Below are 27815 nucleotides of genomic sequence, written 5' to 3' on the forward strand. Positions count from 1 at the left end.
ATAAAAATGTGAGTAACATGAACAAATCTGAACATGAAATATCTTAAGAGAAGTAAATGCCAGTTTAACCTAATTTTGTTCATTTTTCCCTCACATTTTTGTGCATGTTTTGTTTTTGCAATTGTTATTTTGTTCATATTTGTTAATTTTTTTTTGTAATTTTTGCTTATTTCTGTTCAGTTTGTTCATGTCTCTCAAATTGTTGTACAAATTTTATTCTTGTTATTATTGATTTTGTTTCTATTTTGTTAATTTATTGTATTTTTTTGTTCTTTGTGTTCATATTTCTAAACTTTTTCGTCAGGTGTTGTCTGTCGTCGTCGTCTGTTACAAAAATTTCAATCGCCTTCTTCTCCAAAACTACAATTCCGATTGACTTCAAACTTGGTATACAGCTTCTGTATGATGATGTCAACACAAGGTATTGAAATTATTTGGATCCGGATCTGATTCTGGATTTGGTGCGACTTTGACAAATTTTCCCATTATAACAGATAGGAAGTGGATTGATCCAATAAATCAGTATCAATGATATCAAGTAGGAATTTGAATTTTTTACAGATCTGATTGGAATATGACCAAAACATGGGCTATTTCTGTAATAGAATAAATACACAGAACTGGGTGATAATAAATGGCATCTGGATACATTTCCCAAAGCTTTTAATTTGGCCGGTAAGCTACAGGGCCATTGGTCCTATTTTTAACATTATTTATAGGTTACTGTAAATATGTGTAGAATATGAACAACCTGAAATGTGCTAAGTGTAATTTTACCAGTATCCTGCCTGTTATCAAATGTTTTGTGCATTTGTAGATCCACTGTGGTCTGTGAGTTGTCATGCACATGTTCCCCCTCCTCACCCTCTCGTGGTGTTCGGCCTCCGGGTCCTGGGTGTCCAACGTGGTCTCCACTCTCAGCAGCCTCCCTGACAGCGAAAGCAGCAGGCTCACCACCTTATCCAGATCGCCGATGAACATGCGGAACTTGTCCACCTCGTTGGGTTTACACACCCCCACCACCATCCCCTCCACCTGACGACACACAACAGGTGGGGTGTTAAAGCCTCTGCTGTAAATGAGTGAATCACCCTCATGCAGGAATTCATAAATAAACACATTTCCTCTTACTTTTGTTTGTTAGTACAGTACAATAATGTGTTCTTAATTTGTTAGTTTGTTAGGACCCTCCCTTTTCACTGTCTGTCTATTTCATGCATAGTGGTCCCTACAGTGGACAGATATTCTCCAGCTGTTCTCTTGTATATTCATGGGTTTTGTTGTTTTAGTTCCATATCAGCCAACACAGTGGACGCTTATGCATCCTCCCAAACACTGCAGTTCATACAATTATTGTAACTTTGGTGCTTATGATAAACCTGATCTGCAGTAACATATTTTAGTGTAAATCAGTTGCTAATTGTTAATAGACTGTAATTAACAGTTTTCTGAAACAATTTTTTTTTTTTTTTGCATATCCTCCTGAGACCCAGCAATGCATGTTGTCCTCTGTAGGGGACAAAAGTTTGACAGTTTTACTTAAAAAATGCTATGCATTACAAAGGACATTCCCTTAAAAAATCAATCAATAAATAAAAATTATTTTAAAAATGTATCTGAAAAAACTGTTCCATTATGCAGTTTCCAATCAAGACAATTTTTTAATGTAAAAAAGCTAAAACTGTCAAATTCCTGGATCTCAGGAGGATATTATCTCCATGAAATGAGTAATAACTAATATTAGAGTGTGATAAAATGTGAGAAAACATTAGCGATTTAGCAATTAGCGGCATTAAAAATGTTTTTATTTCATAGTTTTCACACAGTTTATCACTTTCTGATGATGAGTTTTAAATACATGTTTCTTTGCTTCAGAAATTAAATGCATGGTGTCCAGCTGAGTGGACATTTTTGTAACTCCACGAAAAATAGGTTCATAAAAAAAAATTTCAATTCCATTGTTTTTTTCATGCCTAAAGAGGAATAAAAACACTCAAGAAAAAAATATTGACTAAGGTTCTCATAATTCATGTAGGGCTGAACAATATGGACAAAATATAACTAACCCTTTCATGCACGAATGATGAGAACCTTAATCAAAATTTTTTCTTGAGTGTTTTTAATTCCTCTTCAGGCATGAAAAAAACAATGCGATTGAAAATTTTCTTCTGAAAAATAAATAAAAAAAAAAAAAAATAAATAAATAAAAATTATTTTAAAAATTTTTTAAAAAATACATACAAAAAATAATACTGAAAAAAAAAATTCTTATGAACCTATTATTCATGAAGTTGCAAAAATGTCCACTCAGCTGGACACCACACGTTTAATTTTTGACGCATAAAAACATGTATTTACCGATAAATTGTGTGAAAACTATGGAGAGGGCTTGTGATTCTGGGGGTTTATGCTCAGGAGAGATCTACATAATGTTACTAATTCATGTCAGAAAAGATATGTAGTGTCTTAAAACTTTAATAAAGATATGTGTAAAAAAAAAAAAAAAAAAAACAATGAAAAGAACAACAAAACCCATGAATATACAAGAGAACAGCTGTAGAAGAGCTGTCCACTGGAGTGACCACTGCGCATGAAAGGGTTAAATACATGTTTCTTTGCTTAAATGCATGGTGTCCAGCTGAGTGGACATTTTTGTGACTCCACGAAAAATAGGTTCATAAAAAAAATTAATTTACATTGTTTTTTTTCATGCCTAAAGAGGAATAAAAACACTCAAGAAAAAAATACTAAGGTTCTCATAATTCATGCATGAAAGGGTTAACAATGTCAGTGACACCAAGTTGTTCTTTTTCTTACAGCTTTTTTTTTTTTTTAGGTGGGATCTCCCTAATTTTTTTGGGTATGATCAGTGTATAATATATAGTTCTATTTGTATTCAGCACATCTGCTTAAGAGGATATTTGAGTGTTTGAGGATTGCTTGCTGCATCTGGAATTGACTTGTTTTTTCTTGGCAGAAAATTAAAAGAAAAGTGAATTTTAAGACGATGCTGCTGTCTCGGGCCCATTGTCGATACAGTGTTGACAAAATGGGCGACAAAGTTAACAGATGGAGAGTCTTCCCACCTCCTCTCCCAGCTGTGCGTTGGCTCTGATGTCTTCCTGCAGCCCCCTCTGAGCTTCTCTCAGCACTCCCAGCTTCTTGCGGAGGCTCTCCATCAGCTGTTTCTGCACGACAGAGACGGAATTGTTTAAACGTGGCGGAATGAAAATAACAGCCAACACATGTCTGTCAACTTTTCATCACCTCACCATCAACAGTAAAAGTGTTTTTATTGAAGATCGGGTACAGAAGATGTTCCAAAAACCAAAATAACAGCAGCGGGCCTGTGTTACCTTGTAGGTCAGTTCGTCGTCCTCGTCCCGTTCGTGGTTGTCGGTGAAGTCCTTCATCTGCGACAGGAGCTGGGCCTTGGCTGCCGACGTGCTGTAATAGGACGAACAGCTGGAGCTCGCACCGGATCGCCTGAGGGACGGGGCACGGACAGGACAGTTTGTTTAATTTACGCAGAGATAAAAACCAGAAGCAGAGTGGTAAAACAGACATGCACTCATAAAGCACCGTGATTAAAAAACAGCATAAATCAGGAGTGTAATCATTTATCTGGACTCAGTGAGACGAGCGGAAAACAAGGAGGTGGGGGGGGCGTTTGGAAAACAGCTTAAATTAAAACAAGGAAATAAAAAGACGAAGATAAGATGAGAAGCCAGAGAGCAAGTGTGTGGGCTAACCTTCAGGTGACGCGATATTAAGAGGACAGAACAAGAACAAGACAGAACAATGAGATCATATGAATAGTTAGAAGTTTCTACATTTTGCTTCAAATTTGTTTAAGCATCTTGTGACACATTTATTTACCAGCTAAAATTTGCTTAGAGGTCTTATTTATGTCTTTGTGCATAAGAAATCAATCTAAGTGAATCCCCAAAGGAACTTTGTGTTGGTAAATGCAAGTTATGCAAATTTACAGGATTTCACTTCCGTTGCAACATGTTGATGGTCATATGAACTATGTTTTCAGCTCAAAAATGTCCAATTTCATCACAATTAATGCTATATTTTCATGTCACAAATGGCTAAGTTATATTTGAACTGAATTTACCTGAAAAACAAATATTTACCTCCGCCAAGGAGGTTATGTTTTTGCCAGGGTTTGTTTGTTTGTTTGTCTGTCCGTTAGTGTGCAACATAACTCAAAAAGTTATGGACAGATTTTGATGAAATTTTCAGGGTTTGTTGGAAATGGGATAAGGAAGAAATGATTAAATTTTGGTGGTGATCTGGGGTGTGGGGGCCCACGGGGGGGGGGGGGGGGGCATTTCCAACAAACCCTGAAAATTTCATCAAAATCTGTCCATAACTTTTTGAGTTATGTTGCACACTAACAGACAGACAAACAGACAGACAGACAAACCCTGGCAAAAACATAACCTCCTTGGCGTGGGGGGGGCCCACAGGGGGGGCCACTGATCAGCCTTGGCGGAGGTCTGCGCTCTCCGAGTGCTTCTAGTCTATTCTTTTAGATTTCCCAATTTTTCTAACAAGATTCTATCCTACATATCACATGTTTTATTTTTACAGGTTGCAGTATGGAGTATGGTGCTGATCCATCCTGCTTATGTTACGCTAATACATACATTAAGAATGTCACACGTCACTTTTTAAATCAACAGTTTTTGAATAAAAAGCATTTTTATGAAGAAATAACAATTCTATATTGTTATTTACTCTTTAATATGATAATAAACTACACAATAAATAATTCTGATCCTAGTTTTTGCACAGGGATCATTAGTGTAAACGGTGACATGGCTGCCGAGCATCAGTACGATGGGATCTGTAACAACCATGTCACATCTGTCCACTGACACATTTTGTGTTTTTGTGTCAGCTGTTATTGTTTTAGATCCACAATACTAACATTTATGAATAAGAGGAGAATTAGTAATAGTAAGTCTATAAGTTTATTACTAATAAAGTACTGGTACTGACCAGAGCATCATGGGTAATGTCACATCCGTCCACCAGCAAAAGTTTTCACATACACGTGCTATTCAAAATCCAATATTTCTGAAAATAGAGCTTCCACTGTCAAATAATATCAGTAGTCTATGCACAAATGGATTAGCATTATTTCAACACAGTTCTATGCATTTCTTACAACTTTTTTTTTTTTTTGACAAAAACGGCCACTCATTTGACCCCCTAAGTAAATTTTTGCCATTACATATTTTGGTCTGGTATTGTAATTCTTTTGCATTGATCATTTCGTCAGGTATATATTTACCTATGTTTTGTTTTGTACTTCATAGACATGTAGTTTTGCACTTGGTTTTGTATTAATTTGTATTATCTTTGGATGTATTTTGTTTGGTTTGTCTGACTTCATACAGTATGACTTTATAGCTAGTTGTGTATCGCTAACCATTAAGGCTATTATTATTCAGAAAGGGGCAAATAAAAACATAACATATTCTTCATTCTGCTCTGTTTCGAGCATGGGTGTGTACATGTTTGTTCACCTGATGATTATTGAATGTCTGCTGATGAAATGCACAACCATGAACGAAATAAATGAAATGAAAAAAAAATAGAAAACAACTGGAGCTTAAGGAAAATGACTGCATTTTTAAATTTGCAGGTGACGGAAAAAAAAGTTAGAAATTGTTACCATTTTTTAAAGGTGAAAGGTCACAAATATTAACTATGTTTTGAATTTTATAAGCTGTATCTCCCAAGAAATTCCTAATCTGTCTTGGCAGAGGTCTGTGCTCTCCGAGTGCTTTTCTAGTTTGCATTTAGATTCATCTTTTTTTTTGGCAAATTGCTATGATTAATAAGTTGGTATGTGTTGATTCACTGACACAGTCTCAGGCGAGCCAAGGCAGATCAGTGCCCCCACCCCCCCACCCCCACCCCGATCACTACCAAAATGTAATCATTTGCTCCTTGTGCCAGTATCAACATTTCTTGAAAATTTCACCAAAATCCATCCATAACTTTTTGAGTTATTTTGCTAACAGACAAACAGACAAACCCAGATGAAAACATAACTTAATAAGAACCTGCTTTAACACAGGGTGTCAGTCTCTTTACAATCTAACAAATTTATTACAAAAGAAAAAAATGAATAAACAAATCTGTGGAAATTGTAATAAAATGAAAAGTAGATACTGAAGTTTTTTTTTTGCCTTATTTAATACAAATGTATATTGGCATCATTAGCTGCATGAAGCACATCAACCCGGTACTGGATTTCTTTGCACATTGGCTGTATCATAGCCTGACTAAGGATGTCAATGATCTTTCGCTTCAGGTCGCTGATGTCGCATATCTTTGTTCGATACACGATATCATTAACGTAACCCCATAGAAAGAAATCAAGGGGAGTGATATCTGGTGAACGAAGTGTCCAGGGAACTGGGCCATCCCTTCCAATCCACCGGTCTGGAAATGTCTGATTTAGGAACCCACCAACATGCAGTCCCCAATGTAGTGGGGCACCATCTAGCTAGAAAATAATGGTTGGTTGAAGGTCATCCAGTTGTGATGTCACATTCAGCCAAAAGGTCAAGGTCAACATTTGCAGTAATTGATCTCTCGTTGAAGAAAAATGGACCAATGATTCGATTGCACATGATCTCACAATGTGATTAAAAACATTGATAACCACTGAGTGCATAGCTCATCAATTGCTTTTGTAATACATTTTTGAAATTGTAAAGAGACTTTGTGGACACCCTGTATTATGGTATTTATGTTCCCTACCGGATGTGAAAGACTGCATATCTGCGTTTTATTAAGCTGATATTTGCATGCATTTATCTTTAGTTAAGTTGACTACTTAAACAGTATCTTCTCTGGTCTGCCTAAAAGTCTATCAGCTGGTCCAGAATGCTGCTGCTCGAGTCCTCACTAAGACCAAGAGAGTGGACCACATCAGTCCAGTTCGGAGGTCTCTACACTGGCTCCCTGTCTCTCAGAGAACAGACTTTAAAATTCTCTTGCTAACATATAAAGCACTGAATGGTTTAGGCCCAAAATACATCAGAGACCTTCTAGTCCTGTATGAACCATCTAGACCACTCAGGTCGTCGGGTGCAGGTCTGCTCTGGGTTCCAAAAGTCAGAACTAAACATGGAGAATCAGCGTTCAGTTTCTATGCTTCGTATATCTGGAACAAACTAGAAGAAACTATCAGGTCTGCCGAGAGTCTGAGTTCTTTTAAGTCAAGGTTAAAGACTCACCTGTTCACTGCTGCCTTTGACTAAAAGGCTTTTGACTTTTAAAATTTTATATTCTCCTTTGAAAATCTGCACTGCAACTCTTTAATATGTGTATTTTATGTGTTGTTTTCTTACTTGCTGTTTTTAATCACCTTTTACATGTTTTCTTTTATAGTGTTTTAAATGTGTTTCTTTTCCCTGTCGTCGTATTTCAATGTCCTGTGTGAAGCACCTAGAATTGTCTTGTTGCTGAAATGTGCTATACAAATAAACTTGCCTTGCCTTGATACCAAGGAGAAGGTGAAGAGGTAAATAAAAGATATGAGTACTAGCATCTACTGTCCAACTTGTAAAATTAGCGCAGACAAAAGAGAAAGTTAGCATCAGTAAGGTGTCCCATAAAAGGTTTTGAGAACCAGTGAGTGAGGTTACCTATCTAAGCTGTCTGTGCTGTGCTCCATGGTCTGGTAGGCCCCTCTCCAGCTCTCTGTGCCCGACTCTCCCTCGCTGCTGTGGGGGAAGATCTCCTCCAGACTCAGCCCCTCTCTGCTGCTGCCCTCCCCGACCTCCAGCTCCTCCTCCACCGAGCTGCTCTCCGCCCTCGTCCGGCCCCGCGGCGAGCTCTCCGCATCCGGTAAAGTGTCGATGTCCGTCTCCAGGACGGTGACCGGCAGCGCAAAGCACGGGAGCTCGCTGGTGATTGGTTCGCTCACCGTCGGGAGCTCCTCTTCCTGGAAGTCATCGATATCGGTTTCCATGGGAACGTCCAGTTCTGCCTCCAGACTGTGGGCAGGACTCGGACTGAGGGTCGTCTCCGATTCTGTTCCTGGTTCGGGGATCTTCTGCTGCTCAGTGTTACTGAAGTTGTTGTTGAAGTTCTGGAACTCTGTGTTCGTGCTGAGTTGCTGCTGCTCCTGTTGGTAGTCTATGGAGAAGAAGGATTCAGCAGGTAAAACCCCGCTGACACCTCCATTTTCAATCACAGGAGGATGCGCTGTGTCGCTATGAATTCTGGGAGATTGGGCTCTTTCCCACTCAGCATCATGTCGCGTGTTGTTGTGAGTTTTCACTGTCATTCTGTCCTGGTCTGGGCTGTGGCTGGTATCCATGTCAGAGAAACTGCAGAGACACAATCAGTTAAGGCGTCAGCAATGTTTAAAAATAAAATGAATTTACAAAAATTTCTAAGAAAAATTGAAGGGGTAGTTAGGATCTTAAATCTGGCCTGGTGGTTTTATTCTTCCTCCTATTGCGTAACACTTCAGACTATTTGGGCTTTTTCTATTTATTTTATTAATGATTTTCTTACAGGTTTTTTGTTTTAGTGTTTAAACTCAAGTTTGGATCCAAAATAACAAACAAATGAAACAAAGGCTACAGAATGGGATATTTGACAGCACGGTAAAGCAGCAAAAATAGTCTATATTTTAGCATACGTATTAGGGATGCACCGATACCAATACTCTGTGTGTACTTGTATTCGTACTCGTAAAAGATATCCCATACACTGCACCAATACCACTTACGGCAGTGTGACATTCACAGTTCAGTGCAGCAGGTACGAGGAGGAGGAATAATGTGTGGGGAGTGTGAAGAGTGTGGAGATTTTTCAAAATAAATGACAGTGACAAAAGTAACGCTGACTGCAAGTAACGTTAAAGACACAGACAGATACGGACGCAGCGTTCTGTCCGTCCTCTGCGTACATTCCATCCGTTTTCCAGTTCTGGCAGATGCGTACCCAACAGAGAATACCACCAGGAGTACAGAGCGGTGCGGACCGCCGCCAGTGGAAGTGAAAACGAAACTCATCACTCATTTCTCTTTTCTCTTCCTGCTGAAGCTTCACTTTTAAACCTTACCAGCGAAAACGCTGCAATATTAGTATCACATTAGTGTTGCCTCTCTCATCTCCGTGATTGTTATTACTGACTTTCTTCTTCTTCTTCTCAAAAAACTTTACTCTTCTTCGTGGTATTTGTCCAGTATGGTTAATTCAGAGCACCACCCCCTGGTGGATTAATTGAGAAACGCTCAATCCAACACAATAAATGTCAGTAGCAGCACTTTGTTCCAGTCAGACTAATGACAACGACAATAAGGCACATTTACAAAAGGAACTAAGAACTTTAATGGGATTATTAAGGACTCGTATCGGTACTCGGTATCGGCAAGTACTCAAATGTAAATACTCGTACTCGATCTGGAAAAAAGTGGTATCGGTGCATCCCTAATACATACATTTTTAGGAGGCTAAAATGCAATTTGCAGCTACCCCCATTCTCCTGTCTGCTTCTCTAAATCATCTACTGAAAGGTACCCTTTAATATATAACATTACTGATGACAGATGCAGCAGTAGACATTGACATTGAGACATGTTGGGCTCACCTGTTAACACTATCCTCTGCTACTGGCGGTGGAGGAGGAGGGAGAGCAAAACTGTCAACCTTCTCCTGCTGTCCGCTGTATGTGCTCCTCAGGTTCCCCTCCCTCTCTCTCTGAGGTGGGGCCACCGGTCGGAAGGCTCGCCTGGAGAACATGGGACTGGGCGGTGCGATTTGAAACAGCGGCTCTTGAAGCTGAGTCTGGTTCTGATTGGACGGGCTGTGGCGAAAGTGGTGTTCCTGCATTTGTGGTTGGCTCTGGTTGGACAGAGTGTGGGGAAACGAGGGTTCCTGGGACGCCTGGGTTTGGTTGCAGCTGCAGCGTGGACATCCCTCCGTCACTTCCTGCCTCTGAGGTGGAAGACTGTAGGACCTCTGCCTGGAGGTTTCAGATGCGGGGGTGTATGAGGAGGCATGGGTCACATGGTTTCCCTCTGTAGAGTTGAAGGTTGAGGGAATGGACTGAGGAGTGGCAGAGGTAGAAGAAGTTGAAAAAAGGGCGTGGTGAGATGCACGCCTGCGGTGGAACTGGTCCCACTTTGGAGGCGGCGGTCTGGGCGGAGGTGGTGTCTTCTTCTTGTTTGGCCTGGTTGTGCTCACTGCTCCCTCCTCCACTTCACTCAGAATCTGGCTGGTTGCCGTGGAGATGGATGGTGACCAGCGGTGGCTGCTGTCGAAGCGGATATCGTTTTCAGACATGGCTCGTCCCCTTAGCGAAAGTGGAGCGGGTGGAGGAGCCAACGCATAACCGTTTCGGTCAGCAGTGCTGTTCTCAATCTGCCTCGGGCCCCATCGACCCTGGTGGTGCTGACTGGTGGTCTCTGGTGGTCGGGACTCCCACCTCCTGTTTGGGTAGTCCCTATGGTATGAAAGAGAGGAAAAAAGACATCGTCTGCATGTAAATGGCATGACTCAAATAATGTGTCAATCTGTTTTTTAGGTTCGGCAGGTATATGGACTCAGTCAATGTCTGTATATTGTATTTTGGTGCATTTAGCTACCGGCTAAAATTTACTTAGGGGGTCAAATGAGTGGCCATTTTTGTCAAAAAAAAAAAAAGTTATAAGAAATGCATAGAACTGTGTTGAAATAATGCTAATCCATTTGTGCACAGACTACTGATATTATTTGACAGTGGAAGCTCTATTTTCAGAAATATTGGATTTTGAATAGCACGTGTATGTGAAAACTTTTGCTGGTGGACGGACGTGACATTACCCATGATGCTCTGGTCAGTACCAGTACTTTATTTGTAATAAACTTATATACTTACTATTGCTAATTCTCCTCTTATTCATAAATGTTAGTATTGTGGATCTAAAACAATAACAGCTGACACAAAAACACAAAATGTGGCAGTGGACGGATGTGACATGGTTGTTACAGATCCCATCATACTGATGCTCGGCAGCCATGTCACCGTTTACACTAATGATCCCTGTGCAAAAACTAGGATCACAATTATTTATTGTATAGTTTATCATCATACTAAAGAGTAAATAACAATATAGAATTGTTATTTCTTTATAAAAATGCTTATTATTAGAAAACTGTTGATTTAAAAAGTGACGTGTGACATTCTTAATGTATGTATTGGCGTAACATAAACAGGATGGATCAGCATCATACTCCATATTAAACCTGTAAAAATAAAACATGTGATATGTAGTATAGAATCTGGTAAGAAAAACTGGGGAATCTAAAAGAATAGAGTATTTGTTTTTCAGGTAAATTCAGTTCAAATATAACTTGGCCATTTGTGACATGAAAATATAGTATTAATTGTGATGAAATTGGACATTTTTGAGCTGAAAACATAGTTCATATGAGCATCAACATGTTGCAACAGAAGTGAAATCCTGTAAATTTGCATAACTTGCATTTACCAACACAAAGTTCCTTTGGGGATTCAATTATATTGATTTCTTATGCACAAAGACAGAAATAAGACCTCTAAGCAAATTTTAGCTGCTTCACAAATGATCAAACAATGCACAAAAAGTGGTGATATCATAGTCATTTTTACCCAAACACAAGGGCTGGCATCTCCTCTCAAATGTGTTTCATTAGTTACTTTTCCACTGGTCATCTGCGCAAAACTTTACAGATATTTACTAAATGTTGGAAAAACAGAAGTGCGTAGTGTCAGTTTTTCCATTAAATCACAAATGCGATGATTTGTTTATTTATTATTGCGAGATGACACGAGAAGTCATTCCATAAACATGGCGACGAACGTAAATATGGTGTTGATTTACAGATATATTCATTATTATTATATATTACCCTTCTATCTCGTACTTAATTAAAATATGATCAGGTTTCCTGGTGTGTCCACACATACCGCGACATGTTTCTTCTTCGCTTTTTGTAACGTACATCAATATCTGTTTTTTTAATTCACCTGACTCTAGTTGCGAAAAAAAAGGTCTTTCCATTGCAGTTTTGTGTGATATACCATTTGTGCTACGCCCGAAAAACCACCTCTTGCCAACGCAAAAAGTTTTAATCAAAAAATGAGACTTTTGGCGAAATTATCGTTTTTCCATTAGGCAAATTTTTATGCGCAAGTTATATTTGCGCAATTTGAGGGTCAATGAAAAAGCGACTATTGTCAAGGCAAATTCAATATGAAACATGACGGTGAAAATGAAGCAACTAACATTCCTTTAATTGAATTCAGCATGACATACACCAATTATTATGCAATGTAACTGATACAATTGATTATTTTTTACCATCAGTCCCTCTCCTTGTTATCTGTGCATTAACTAGTGAAGAAAAGGAGGGCAATTATTCAGGCTTTGAACGCTGTAACAGAATATGTATTTAGTGCATGCACAGAGAAATAGTCCAACCAAAATAAAAATGTCATGACTAGGGGTGTGTATTGGCAAGAATCTGGCGATACGATACAAATCACAACACTAGGATCATGATACGATATATTACGATACTGTTAAAAAGGCAATATTTTGTTTGTTTCTTTTTAAAAAATGATTATTTCCTGGAAGAATTGAATCACACCAGAAATATGCACAAATACTAAACATGTTTTTATTTGATCATTACAGGATCTAATGCTATATCACAAAATGTTCCTTTGTTAAAACTTAAATTAGATTTTACAGACATTACAGTTTCAGATCCTGCTCAAATGTTCATATTCTATCAGTTCATATCTAACATCAGAACAATATTTTGGTGCAATCCCAACAAAGGAGCTAACATCTGCCTCTCAGACAGTAAAAAGTACTTTTAGGATGCTTCAAATAACCATTATCTAATAAAACAGTGTTAAATAATAATAATAAATAAAATATACAGTGGTGTGCAAAAATATTACAATTGTCAAATCTTAAGAAACTGGTGGTTTATTTTTTTTTCCCAGAGCCTGAATTTCACTTTTTTTGGGAAGGCTCTGGGAAAAAAATAAACCACCAGTTTCTTAAGATTTGACAAGTATTCTAATATTTTTGCACACCGCTGTAAACAATAAAGAAAACAAAAAAAACAAAACAATGAACCTCCGCTATATCTGCATTTGATTATATACTTAAAAATATCGATACAGTACTTTTTAATATTAATACAGTATTGTGAAATGAAATATCACGATATATTGCAGAACCGATATTTTCTTACAACCCTAGTCATGACTACTTCAGGTTGTTCGAGTTAACGTACAGAATAACAACTAAAAGAAAAATTTAGGTAGTGTGAATGCGATATGAATACAATATGAATGCTATTTGTCGGGATTAACCACAGAAAATAAAACAAATTAATCGATGAACTCTAAAGTACAGCTACCTGCTCATAATTAGAGTCGGCTTAAAAAGGCACTGTAAGTAAAAATGGATGCAAAGATCTAAATTTCTAAAAAGAAATGGTCAGTTTTCTTTAAATAAAACGCCTGTTACGAAATTTTTAAAAGCACAGACGGAGAAAGTGGTTAAATTACTGTAAATGCTTCCTCTTTGCATTCCTGACTCACTGAACCGTTTCTGTCTCAGGTCAAATATGAGTAGAGCCCCTTTCGCAAGCCATGCGTATCCGTCGTACCTCCCCCTACATGCTAACCTACAGGAATCACCGTCCGACCACATATCATTATGGTCACATTTTGAGCATGGATGATTGCTCTGCACACTTAGACCTCATTATAGTCAAATCACAGCCAGGCATGACTGAGTGGGATTTCCACCCTGCCCACTTACAATGGGCCGACCCCTCCTCAAGTCTCCTCTCACAAACAATCGCACAAGAGATCCTTCTGTGTGTGCCACGACACAGGCAGAAATATAACTCATTCCTGTCAAACAAAGAGGTTTATAAGTGTAATCCTGTACTTTGTGGTTGCCAGAGGAAGTGGCTCACCTCTCGGTCAGGCTGTACTTCCTGTTGAGCTTGGCTATTTCCTGTTGCCGGGCGGGATACATCTGTGGAAGACATTTAAAGCCGGTTAATAACACAAAGGAATGAAGGAAGGCTTCGATCAGATGCTAGTCAGAATTCACTGATTCAGTCATATTTCTTAAGACCTCAGTGGATGGACTTTTGAGGGGAAGTGGGTGTGTGAGCCCACCCTGTAATATACTTCAGTACTGATAAGAATGATGGTGTATTTTGTGCTGAATTTTTATGTCGTATGAGATAAGGGCTCTATGTAAACCAAAGTTTTTCATGTCTAGCTGCTAGCGTGTCACATAGAAGAGACAGCAGAGGTACCCGAAAAACAATCACCAACACATACAGGTTTAGAGCTGCACATTTTTACCTCTGCCAAGGAGGTTTTTACCTCTGCCAGGAGGTATTGTGATCGCTTTGCTTTGTGTGTTTGCGTGCGTGCGTGTTTGTTTGATTCTTAGCAAGATAACTCAAACAGTTATGGATGGATTTTCACAAAACTTTCAGGAAATGTTGGTGCTGGCACAAGGAAGAAATGATTAAATTTTGATGGTGATCGGGGGGTGGGGGGCAGATCTGTCTTGGTGGAAGTCTGTGCTCTCCGAGTGCTTTTCTTGAGTTTTCATTGGGGTTTGTTTGTCTGTTAGCCAGATAACTCAAAAAGTTATGGAAGGATTTTGATGAAATTTTCAGGAAATGTTAATACTGGCACAAGGGGGGGTGATCTGCACTGTTTTTGTAGTTCCATAGGGAGAACAAACTAATCTAAAATAAAAGCTACACAAATGCTGCATCCAAAGCCAATAAGAAAAGCTAAAACAAACTGCCAACTGTGTGAATGTAGACCTTATATATTTTTAAATTTTATATTCTCTTTTGAAACTCTGCACTGCAACTCTTACTTTAATATGTGTGTGTTTTTATATTTTTGGCTTTTATGTGTTGTCTTCTCACTTACTGTTTTTAATCACCTTTTACATGTTTCTTTTATAATGTTTTACTTTTTCCCTGTCATATTTCAGTGTCCTGTGTAAAGCACCTTGAATTGCCTTGTTGCTGAAATGTGCTATACAAATAAACTTGCCTTGCCTTGTCTTAATACTCTTATCATTAAGGAAGAAGTACATCAGAATAAAATTACCTCTGCCGAGGTTATGTTTTCATCGGGGTTTGTTTGTCTGTCTGTCTGTTTGTTAGTCTGTTAGCAAGATAGCTCAAAAACTTATGGAGGGATTTTCATAAATTTTCAGGAAATGCTGATACTGGCACAAGGAAAAAATTATTACATTTTGGTGGTGATTGGGTAGGGGGGGCCTGATCTGCCTTTGCGGAGGTTTGCCCTCTCCGAGTGCTTTTCTAGTTCCAAAGGGAGAACAAACTAATCTAAAATAAAAGCAACACAAATGCTGCATCCAAAGCCAGTAAGAAAAGCTACAACAAACTGCCAACTGTGTGAATGTAGAACTTAATACTCCTATCATTAAGGAAGAAATGCATCAGAGTATAATTACTATTGCGTATTCCTTTAAATTAAGGTGTTAATTTATGGAAACGCAATGGAAACGCAAAAAGGCCAAGTCGAGCCGATACCACGAAGTGGAAATATGGCAATAGTCTCTCCAGCGTGTCCTAGGTCTTCCCTGAGGTCTCCTCCTGGTGGGACATGCCCGGAACACCTCCCCAGGGAGGCGTCCAGGAGGCATCCGAAACAGATGCCTGAGCCACCTCAGCTGGCCCCTCTGGATGTGGAGGAGCAGCGGCTCTACTCTGAGCTCCTCACCCTATCCCTAAGGGTGCGCCCAGCCACCCTACGGAGGAAACTCATTTCGACCACTTGTATCCAGGATCTTGTCCTTTCAATCATGACCCAAAGCTCATGACCATAGGTGAGGGTAGGAACGTAGACTGACCGGTAAATCGAAAGCTTCGCCTCTCGGCTCAGCTCCTTCTTCACCACGACAGACCGATACAACGTCCGCATCACTGCAGACGCTGCACCGATCCATCTGTCAATCTCACGCTCCATCCTTCCCTCACTCGTGAACAAGACCCCGAGATACTTAAACTCCTCCACTTGGGGCAAAGACTCCCCACCGACCCAGAGAGGGCAAACCACCTTTTTCCTGTCGAGAACCATGGCCTCGGATTTGGAGATACTCCCAAAACCCCTAATTCTACTTCATACTTCAACAAAACCCTGGAAATGCAAATTATTTATTTTAGCTGGAAAACAGAATGTCATTTTTACTCCTGATGAAAGTATTTATCTACTAGTTCATGTGAGGCTTTGCTCATTATAGCTACAGTACAGGATACATCTGTATTATAGTGGTTATTAATCCACCAGTGGAATGCTGAACAAACTCATTGCCCTTTCATTACCGGTCTGAGAGATATGGCAGCCAGTAGACACACACAGAGGAAAGGGAATAAACTGTATAAATATACCACTGAGGAACACACACACACACACACATATAAATTTAAAAGCCTGCAATGCAAATCTGAGTGTTCATTTTTATTGCAACGGTCTTTCAATTAAACGTAATTGGCAATCCTTTGGTGTCAAGAGAGCAGAAAATGAGTAAAATGGAAACCGGTTTGCAATAATACGCTCAAGTACCCAGAGCAGATATTTTCAGAGACTCAAGAGATTTAAAGGATCATTAAAATAATCTTATCACAATAAATACTAAAAGGTATTAAAACATTTGTAGGGAAAAATCTGGCATTAACTTGGTCCCTTTTAACCTCTCAAGTTACAGTGACTTGATTGATTTGATTTAAATAAATTAAAACATGATGTAAAGATGCAAGCTAGTTCGGTAGATAGTGAACAGTGACACCGTTCAGAAATGTCCTTTGGGAAATCGAACTGATGCAAAGTATAGATCTAATTTTCAGCTGAAGTGTTTCCACTGAAGCTGAAAAAAAAGTCATGTAACTCTGATTCTGCCAAGAAAAATTCAACTGACCTATTTCCTAACATTTCTGAAAACACAGCTGGACTTCTCAGATGAGACCCCACTGAGTTAAAGACCACTAATAACACCAGGCAGTTTCCTTCCTATGTCCGACACACAAACACATACCTTTACGAAAGCTATTTTTACTATTTGATTTGAAACTTATGCGGTATGTGAGTGGATGCCTCTGTAAAAAGCTGTATGGTTCCACAACTGGGGTTGGGGGCGCCAAAGATCACAAAGAATCTGTGAGACTTCGTCTGCTCTGGCTACTAAAACCAGACCCCAACTGACCCCTCCAGTTGGGATGGGTGATGCTACTCATTTCCCAAAGATTTCAGATTCAGTTTGATTAATTTGGTTCAGGATATTTTAGTCACAATGCAAATTCTGTTCAAGAAATAACGCCATAAATTTTACAACAAACCTGGCACATTATTAAAATATTATATTTGTCCAAAGCAGTTACATTTATGCACTTGTTAGTTAACATGAAGAAATTCCAATAAGTGCTTTTTTTAGTGCAGAGACTAAGTGGTTAAACCTCCAGCTTTACTCATCCAAAACAAACATATCAAAAAAGTCAGGATGTCATTAATGGATCAATCAGATTATTCAAATGAAGATACATTTTCAAGTTTTTTTTAAAAAAATCATTCTTAACTTCTATAACGTTGGTACCAACATTAACCACAGAATACCTGGAATAAATTAAGGAAAAAAACAATAGTTTTCACTAATTTCTGCCACTCACTTCAATGTTTACTGCAAATTATTTGGTTCTGACCCAGACAAAAAAAACCCAAAACAATCAAACTTAGATTTAGAGGTGTTAGATAATTTATCTTGTTTTAAGAGTCAATTTCTTATTTTAAGTGTTCCTACATCTGTAGACACGCTTATTTCTAGATTTAACAATCTGAATTCAAGAAATCTTGTCAAGTGAATTTATCTTGCTGCATGGACAGATATTTCACTTGTTTTCAATATTTTTCGTCAGATTTAGTGTTTTTTTCTTGTTTTGACACCCCTTTTTTGCAGCGTTGGTATTTGTGTGGATAATTTTCAAGTTTTTTTTAAACCACTCCTACTTCCATAAGACTGGTACCAACATTAACCACAGAATACCTGGAATAAACTAAGGAAAAAAGAGCCGGAAAAAACAATAGTTTGCACTAATTTCTGCCACTCACTTTAATGTTCACTGCAAATTATTTGGTTCTTACCAAGATTTAAAAAAAAAAAACAAAAAACCCCCAAAAAACTTAAATTTAGAGGTGTTAGATAATTTATCTTGTTTTAAGAGTCAATTTATTATTTTAAGTGTTCCTACATCTGTAGACATGCTCATTTCCAGGTTTAACAATCTTAATTCAAGAAATCTTGTCAAGTGAATTTATCTTGCTGCATGGACAGATATTTCACTTGTTTTCAGTAACTTTTTCCTCAGATTTAGTGTTTTTATCTTGTTTTTAGACACCCCTTTTTTGCAGTGTGGGTATTTGTGTGGACTGGGGGCACTACGCATTTCCTAAATATAAATGGGGGGGGGCTATAAGGAAAAAAGGCTGAAATCAGTGATGTCGTTGATCCAGCACATCTGTTACCGTTAAAGATGTTGGACGCTGTCAGCGGCAGTAAACAATAAAACAAGCACTCAATGTATGTGTTATCGCTGTGGCATCAAACCAACAACCTTTCATTTGAAAAGGGTCCCAACATGGAGGAACCAAGGGTTCAAGGGCCCCCCAAGGCACCGTCACACAAAACCGCATGAAAACAAGCTTGAGCAAAATATCTGCTGAATTAAAGATACATCTAGTCCAAAACAAATGTCCGCTTGGCTTTTCTCAGCATCACATGATAAGGTTACAATAGGTTGAAGTTCAGAAGAGGGGCTGCACCCCCTGCCAAGAAACTCAAATCAATTTGTGGTTGAGATGTAACTCTACGCTGTTATTATCGCTGACACAAGTGACCACCGTTGTTGCCTAATCTCCTCTAGTTCCATGAACTCTTGCAACGATCCGATGGATTTTCAATGAGAATTTCAGACTCAGACCGCATGCAGGATGTAAGGTTCAACTTCAAACCAAGCAGTCAACCACGGAGCACTTGGACCGAGTGGCCACTTAGTTGCAACAACCAAATGAGGCTGCTCCATCCCTTTACTGGTGCTGTTTAAATGACCCAGTATGGGTTTCAGTCTCCAGTGGTCATTTCACTTCAGTCCAAAACCACAGTCTGATTTCTGCAAGCTGTAAAGTTTGTCTTCACTCTAAAAGCCGTTGCTTGGTTTCCGCGCAGGGAGACTGACTGTTATTTAGCTTAGCAAGCAAGCTGTTCGATGTCTGCCCAGAAGCTACCACTTTTCTAAATGTGTTTGTCAATGGATCAGAAATACAGTCAGTTTTATACAAGTGTACAAAGAACTTTCTTGGCATTTGCTGCACAAATCCGACAGAAAAGCGTAAGGATGAAAACGCCAAGTTAGAGTAACCATAAATCAACAGGACTGGGAAAAAAAAGAATGACAGTTATGAAAGTTTTGAAATGAGTTTGAAATTAAACAGAGATGGTTCTATGGAGAAAGAAGTGAAGTTGAAAAACGAGCAAAATTGTGCAACAGGGCAATAATTGAACTAAATGACTCTTGCATTTATTGAACATGTATTGTTTTACAAAAAATGCATGCTACCAATTTACTAAAACAGTTGAACTTGTAAAGAATTGAGAGACATTTGACTTGAGCTCCCCTAGTGGATATGTTACTTCACCAAGTTTTACCAAGAGTTTCTCATCTTTACTTTTTCTTTCATCCATCAGAACACGTCAGTCGATCTAAAACAGTAACACACACTAACATAGTTGATAATGGTCTGTAGAAGTATCACAGCTACTCAACAGAAAAAGGAAACCACTTGTTCCTCTGGTTCCAGATAAGATGATGCGTCAAATAACCACTAGCCAAAACAATCCAAGCCTGACCCATTTCACCGCTAAACGCCAGTAGAAAAAAAAAATTAGATCAGCTGGACCAGCCACACTTAAAGGTTCCTTGTAATCTGATTAATTCTCTTCTGGTAAAACAGAATGATTTATCTGTGTTTTCTTTTCTTACTATATTACATCACTGTTTAACTGACTGTGGGTTTGATCTCATGTTGTACTGCTGCTGCACAAGCACTGCTTCTCAAGGGACGAATAAAGATCTATTTGACTTGACTCTTTGAACCAAGGGAATGATTTGATAGATGTAATAGTCACATAAAAAACACATATGACACACGGAGGCTTTATTAAAACGGCAAACATGATTTAATCCAGCTAGCAACATTAAATATGTACACATTAGGGATGTCATAAGAACCGCTACTTATGATACCATTCGATACTATGATGAAAAAAGAACCGTTGATACTAATTTTTTTAAGATATGGAAAAACGGATGCCTGCATGAGAATCGATACCATCAGTAGGCTACTACTCCTCCGGAATTGATGGGGTCAGTACGCACCGACAGTACACATGCAACGGGTACAGCAACGCATGAAAGAATGGACACAGCTACAGCTAAAGCTCCGCCTCGTCTAATTGACAAAAAAGGACCAAAAGTCGTGTGTGGAAGTATTTCAGGTAGACGACCACGACATGGTTATGGACACGCATAAGCCATTATGTAAACACCACAACTGCAGAAATCAAACGGGGAGGTGGGGGGGGGGGGGGGGGGGTTACAACAAACCTAGCAAAGCACCTTCGAGACAGGCACCCAGATCTGTTTAAAGAATTCAAGGTGAGTTCCATTATTCAGCATTAAACATCTGACATGCAATACCGTCAGGGCTTAACATCGGCACTGGTCCGATGGTCTGACGCAGTTTTTACAGCCTGGCCCATTCGGACCACCGCCGATACGAAATGTTGACAACATAGGGCTGCTCGATTATAGAAAAAAAAATAATCACGATTATTTTAGCAATAATTGAAGGAGACATAATACATATTGTTCTAACATGTATTTCTTTATATTTTTTCTTTATAGTTCTTCAGCAGTGGAGGACACGCATTGAAATGTGTTCCCGACAAAATGGCAGTCATATAGAGCATATTATATAAATAAAAATGGTTTATGTCAAGAAACGTTTATTTTTCCTATGTATGGAGACTTATGGGACACCCTGTACAATGCGCACATTAGGGTTATACGGGTTAGGGTTAGGTTAATACGGGAGTTGCAGCGTAAAGAGATTCGGAGACTGAAGATTGCATTGCGGACGAAGTTGTTTTTATGCGTTTTAGTTTTTCATAAGATAAAGATTATGATAAAGGTGGCGGTGGTTAAACTTTAAATGGTTAAAAAGGTTTGTTGTCTTACTGGTCGGTGCGGACACAACTACGAAACACTTTTTGCACGTGATGTGTTTTTGCTCTTCGTCTTCTTCATCAAACCCAAAGTGATTCCATACAATTTAATTTGACTTGCCTTTTTTGTTTACCAAGCACTTCTGCTGTGATTCTCCTGCCATTTTTCCAGACCGCTAGGTACAACTTTCCTCTTGGGGTGGACCTGCCGGCTAGAAGGCAGCAGTAGCTTAGAGGGGGGTGGGGCAGAGCAGCTCATGGTAGCTTGTGTGCGCGTGAATTAAAACAACTCAAAATTAATAATCGTTTTTTCTCGATTACATAATTTTTGTAATCGTTGCGTGTAATAATCGAAATCGTAATTGAATTTCGATTAATTGCACAGCCCTATGACAACAAGAAAACTACACCAGCAGTTACTAACAGGTAGACTGCGGACCGGGTCTGGACCCAGAAGCCGTCCCATACGGACCCGGACCTACAGTGGTGGAGCGCTTCTATTGTAACCAGCGCAGCTTACAGGAGAGTAGATGAGGAAACACACAGATCAATTGCATGTATGTAGAGCCATCCCACGTGATACCACTCAGCCAACCATGTCTGTGCATTCAAAACAGTAAACTGTGACTGACAGTGACGAGAGTTAGAAGCAACAGCAATATTCATTTATATGCAAATACTTAAAGTATTTCTTGTTTAAGTTTATGAGTTCTTAGGATTTTTTTTTTTTTTCACAGTAGTATCAATTTGGTATAGGGAATCTTGTACTTTTAGTGGTATCGGTATCGATTCCTGAATTTTTGGAATTGTGACATCCCTAGTACATATGTCAAGTGTTGTTACCACCTGCTTGAAGTGGCTCTCAGCCCAAACATCAACCAACTTCATTCTTCTATAAACCCGATAAAGTCAAAGCTAAGATCCAACATGGCCCCGTACTCTTGAAGCTGAAATGCAATGTCGCAACACATGTTGATGTTAAATGTATTTGTAAGTGTGCCACTCTTACCTCTGTGGGCGTATAGCTCCTTGCATTGTATCCCTGGTGCAGAGGTTGCTGGCTCCCTGGGTGCTGGGGATGGGTGCTGACTGGATAAAAAGCAGACCGCGGAACGTGATTCTGGACTTGGGAGAAACCTTGAGTCTTGGGCTGAAAGCTGTGGAAACTGTCCTTGTGCTGGAAATCTTGATGCTTCTCTTTGATGCTTGAGCTACTGTAAAACTCCTGGTGTGACATGAGCTGAGCATCCTCCTGCTTTTGCCTGTCTCGTTCCCGCTCCAGCTGTTCCTCTCTTTCTCTGTTGAGTCTGTCCTTTTCTCGAGCCCTCTCCATCTCTCTTTCCCTCTCCAATTCCAGATCCCTCTCTCTTTCCCTCTCCCACTGTCTTGCCCTCTCCTCTTGTTCTCTCTCTCGCTCCATCTCCCTCAGTCTTACCCTCTCCATTTCTAATTCCCTCTCCTGCCTTTCCCTCTCCAGCTGTCTTTCCCGCTTGCGTACCCTTTCTACCCTCTCTCGTTCTCTCTCTTTTTCTCTCTCCCTGCTGGTACTCATGGACTGCCTCCTGGCCTCCACAGTGTTTGAGACAAGAGCACTCTCCTGCTTAAGACCCCCTTGGAATGAGTATCTCCTTTGGGCTTGGTGCTGGAAGGAGAGTTCCGCTGCTCCTTGGTGGTCAGGCTGGTGTGATATGTTCTTCTGTCTACGATTAGCCAGACTTGACAGCTGTGAACCACCCTTGCTTGTCTCTTCAAAGAACTTCCTTCTATCTGCAAATGGAAGAATATCAGACTCATCGATCCTTGAACAGGAAGAGGATCGAGTGTAGGAAGAAGTGGTGAAGGCACAAACTCCGTGCCGAGAACCTGTGACACCCAACACCCTTTCACCCAAACCTCCACGTTTTTCTGGTTCAGGTTCTGGTTGGAGTTTATGTTCGGGGGTCCAGCGCCAACGGCGAGCTTTGCCAGCAGGGGCTGGTTCCTCTATCACTCGAATACCAACACCAAAGTTAGGTACACCTGGATCCAGAATCTGAACTGACCTGGATATGGTGTTGTTTTGAGTGCATGGTGTTGACAGGGGTTGATTTGGCAAGGCATCACAGTTTGACTTCTCCACTGGTGCTGATGGGCGAACATCTTGTGAAATAACCGGTGTGGCAAACACAACTTTAGTGCTTCTTTCTTGGGAAGGAGGATGCGAGTGTTCTCCTTCCTCATGGAAGTCTGAGCCCTCCTCATGAACAGTTTCCCCACTGCAGAGCAAACCTCCTGGTCCACGACTGCTTTGAAGCTGAGCCTTTTTCCTTTGAATCTCATTTCGGAGATTTGTAGCAAAGCGCTCGCTTCGACGCCGGTTCCGTCGTTGGTTCCTTGAGGACTTCTTCATGGCTGCATCTCCATCAGTATTCTCTTCATTTTTTCCTAAACCTCTTCCTCTCTCTGCAGCCTTCTGCTCCACCAGCAATGTATCCACACTAGCAGCAGCACTAAGAGGCTCAAAGTCTTTCTCAAGTATCAGTTCAGAATTCATTCTTCCCTGGGCAGATGATCCCGTGTGGTCTCCTGGCACACTTACAGAGCGGCCCCAGGGGACTTGATGAGTAATTGGGGAGGGGGAACCTCCATTTACAACTACCCTCTCACTTAAATCCCCATCATCACCCTCTCCCTCCAGGAACACAGATCCAGGAGTTGAGCAGCGGCTGCCACTCCATTTGCTTGACGGAGCCTGCAGGTGGTTGTGCGAAGCATCCTGGTCCCTCTCAGGCTGGAGTCCTGACTGGGACCACTGGTTAGGGGATGGATTTGAGGGCTTTGAAGGAATATAAGGCTCCAGTGATGAGCTGTCATTATCAAACTGCAGCAACTCGAGCTGTGTAGCCAGTAGTTTCTCAGGAGCACTGTGCCTGTGTAGCTTTGTCTGGGAGTGCTTCATGTTGTTAGTCTGCATGGAAGATTCAACTGGACCAGAGGAGGCCCTCACAGAGTCAGGTATTTGATGTGACGTTGTCTCTGAATTGAAATCTTTACTAGCATCACATCTTATAGGTCTGAGTTCTTCATTCTGGCTTTGGTTATAGTATGAGTCTAAGTTGTCCTCTTTGAAATGTGCAGGTTTTTTATCTGCCTCTGGTGTAGCAAAACCATTATGAACTCCTGATTCAATCTTTAACGATGACGTATTATTGTCATAGTAACAGGACTGATCAATGGGAGCAGAAGCGCAGCGTTTGTTGGTGACATTAGGGCGACTCCTGGTGGCCCGAAAGCTGTCTCTCCTGGCTGGAGGCTGTGGAGGGTTCGTCTTCCTGTCAGCTTCTCTTTCACCATTTCTTACAACCTCAAAGTCTTCTCCTCTTCGCTCTTCTTCATAACAGCAGGAAGACGGCCTCTCTTTTACCTCAACAGTCCTCGGTCTTGGCCTGGTCAGCGACCTTGACTTGAGTGCGGTGTTCTGTACGTCATCTGGGGCCTGGGTTGCTGCGTCTCCACTGGGGTAACCTCTACAAGGTGGTCCCAGGTTCTGAAGGAGATTATCCATGGAGCCAGCATCACCAAACCTTAATGACACTGTAGCGTAGTCCGATGTGTTTGAGCTGGCGGAGAAGGAACTATAGGCAGAGTCTCTTTTGTTGTTGAAGAGGGAGGGGTCGACGGGGGAATTGTGGGAGTCGGAGTACGGCTGTGTGGTGGGTGTGGGTGTGTCCAAACTCTCCATGGAACCCAGAGAACTGCTTCGATCAGTGGAGGAATATGGTCTGGAGAGTTGACCCCACTGCATTGACAAGTCACTGTAGAAAGAGAGGAGACACAAGATCAACTAGTGTTACAATTTAAGAACGGCGTAATGAGCAGAAAATAAATCCAAGTCTATAAATCTGGATAATCACATCCAAATGTCAAGTCATTTAAAGCAAAAGAAGACATTATAAGAATAAAATGGGACCTTTGTAAATTGGTTCTAGTGAGTTATTTTTTATTACGTGCAATTTGGTGTCTACATTTGATGTTTTATGTTTGTTGTCAATTAAAATCAGAAGTCTCTAATCTACAAATAAAATAAAATGTGCAAACTGAAGATGGGGCATTTGGTAACTTTGACATTTGATTGATTTGAGAAATTTTCAAGTCATTACCCAATGCATGAAAACAGTTTCTACTTTCAAACCACAAATGGAAGTATTAAAATAAAACCACAGTAATTCTTGCAACACTGTTAAGTGTAATAAAACAGAAACATGGATGGTTTTCATTCATATTCAAAGTCAGAGAAACCTTCAACTCCTCCTGAGGGAAATTCATGTGGTTGCCCTTTCAACAATATGATGTTACCCTTTGATTGAGCAAATGGTTAAGTCTTCTAGAGACTACATGCAGTGAGTCATTTTTAGTTTTCAAGTGGCAGGTTGTGATGTCCCCTCTAGACATGCACAGTATATCATTCTACTTTTGAACTGCACAGCTGGGGAATCTGTTTTCTATCAGTGCTGAGCTGAAGATCCACGGCAGCCCCCTGTGTTTTTAAAGACCCTCGGAGGAAGCCTCTTTAGGGGGAGAGGGATTTCCTCCTCATCAACTCCCACTGCCTGCAGTCAGAATCTCCGAGTCATCCCCTTGATTCCTCTCATCCTCTCTTCCCCTTTCATTTCATTCTTCCTACCGTGGATTCTTTCTGTCACATCGACTTTACATCAAACGTAGATTCACTCCAATGTGATACTCAATTTTTGGAAAAGCATTTCAAAGAGATGTGAAGCCGACAAAATGAAAGGATATATGCTCCCTTCCACTCATGATGTTTAAAGAAGAGTAGACTCATACTTCAAGCACCAATCTGTCTCAAAAATGTATTTTCCCACACACTAAATACTTATAATGATGCATGTGAAACTGTCAACTGAGTTTTGGGATGTGATATAAGCCAGTAGTTTCCACACCTCATAAAATAATAAGACAGTATTTTTCAATCTTGGGGTCGGGACCCCATGTGGGGTCGCCTGGAATTCAAATGGGGTCGCCTGAAATTTCTAGTAATTGATACAAAAAACAAAAAACAAAAACGTACTGACAAAAAATATGTGGTGAGTCGAGAGAGAATCACAAAACATAAAAGACATGACAAACTCTGAAGCTGAAACTGAAGCACTGTGGTACTGTTTATCTGTCAAACAGTGGAGTCAACAGTGGAAACAAAAATCAAACGATACAATGTCAAGTTACTCTAAAGCAGGGGTGTCAAACTCATTCGAGTTCAGGGGCTACATACAGACTAATATGTTACAAAGTGGGCCGGACCAGTCAAATAACATAAATAATAGGATGAGAACTGATAAATAATGTTGACACCAAAGTTTTCTCTTTTTGAGTGAAAAAGTCAAATTCCATAATGAAATGTTTACATCTACGAACTGTCCTTGAACATAACATGAACAAATATGAATAACCTGAAAATTCTGAAGAAAAATAAGTGCAATTTTTAGCAATACTACATTTTAGTTTATCATTTATACATGTGCATCACAACTTATAGATCACAGTGGATCAACAAATACACAAAACATGTAGTAACAGGCAGAAAATTGGCAAAATTCTACATACTTCTCTTAAGACATTTCAGGTTGTTGAATTTTTTTGTAAAAGGCCAGTCTGTAAATGTAAACATTTTTGTGTAATTTTAAATTTTTTACACTAAAACACAGGTGTCAAACATGCAGCCCGGGGGCCAATTCCAGCCTGCCAAAGGGTCCAATCCAGCCCGCAGGATGAATTTGTGAAATGCAAAAATTACACTGAAGATATGAACAATCAATGGTGTCAAAATCATTTTAATTCAGATTCCACATACAGACACATACAGTGGGTCAGACCAGTAAAATATCATAATAACCTATAAATAATGACAACCCCACATGTTCTCTTTGTTTTTTGGTGTAAAAAAGTAAAATTACATGAAAATGTTTACATTACCAAACTATACTTTTACAAAAAATGTGAATAACCTGAACAAATATGAACAAACGGAAATGTCTTAAGAAACGTAAATGCAATTTGACCAATATTCTGCCTGTTACTAAATGTTTTGTGTGATTGTAATGCACATGTGTAAATGATAAACTGAAGCAGAATATTGTTAAAATTGCACTTGTTTTTCTTAAGACAATTCAAGTTGTTCATGTTATTCAGATTTTAAGGAAACTTTGTAGATGTAAACCTGATCAGAATATAATTTTACTTTTTTCACTGTTATTATTTTACTGGTCTGGCCCACTGGAGATCAAATTGGGCTGAATGCGGCCCCTGAACTAAATGAGTTTGACACCCCTGCACTAAAACAAAGAGAGAAATTTGTGGTTTTCTTTATTTATAGGTTATTATGATAGTGTTTTACTAGTCTGACCCATTTTAGATTAAATTGACCTAAAATGATTTTAACACCAT

General features: G+C 39.7%; 1 protein-coding gene across 2 annotated transcripts in view; it reads right to left on the reverse strand.

Moving 5' to 3' along the window:
- The window catches only part of shroom4 (shroom family member 4), a 142653-nt gene that overhangs the window by 3787 nt on the left and 111051 nt on the right, over positions 1 to 27815 (reverse strand). For both annotated transcript variants that reach the window (XM_030162242.1, XM_030162243.1), the window contains 7 exons: positions 22384 to 25168; positions 14014 to 14075; positions 9638 to 10492; positions 7680 to 8366; positions 3357 to 3486; positions 3087 to 3188; positions 865 to 1035 (listed from right to left, as the gene is read on the reverse strand). In XM_030162242.1, the coding sequence (XP_030018102.1) occupies positions 865 to 1035; positions 3087 to 3188; positions 3357 to 3486; positions 7680 to 8366; positions 9638 to 10492; positions 14014 to 14075; positions 22384 to 25168 (4792 nt within the window). The remainder of the gene's footprint in view (positions 1 to 864; positions 1036 to 3086; positions 3189 to 3356; positions 3487 to 7679; positions 8367 to 9637; positions 10493 to 14013; positions 14076 to 22383; positions 25169 to 27815) is intronic.

Source organism: Sphaeramia orbicularis, chromosome 18 (assembly GCF_902148855.1).
Source record: "Sphaeramia orbicularis chromosome 18, fSphaOr1.1, whole genome shotgun sequence".
NCBI lineage: Eukaryota > Metazoa > Chordata > Actinopteri > Kurtiformes > Apogonidae > Sphaeramia > Sphaeramia orbicularis.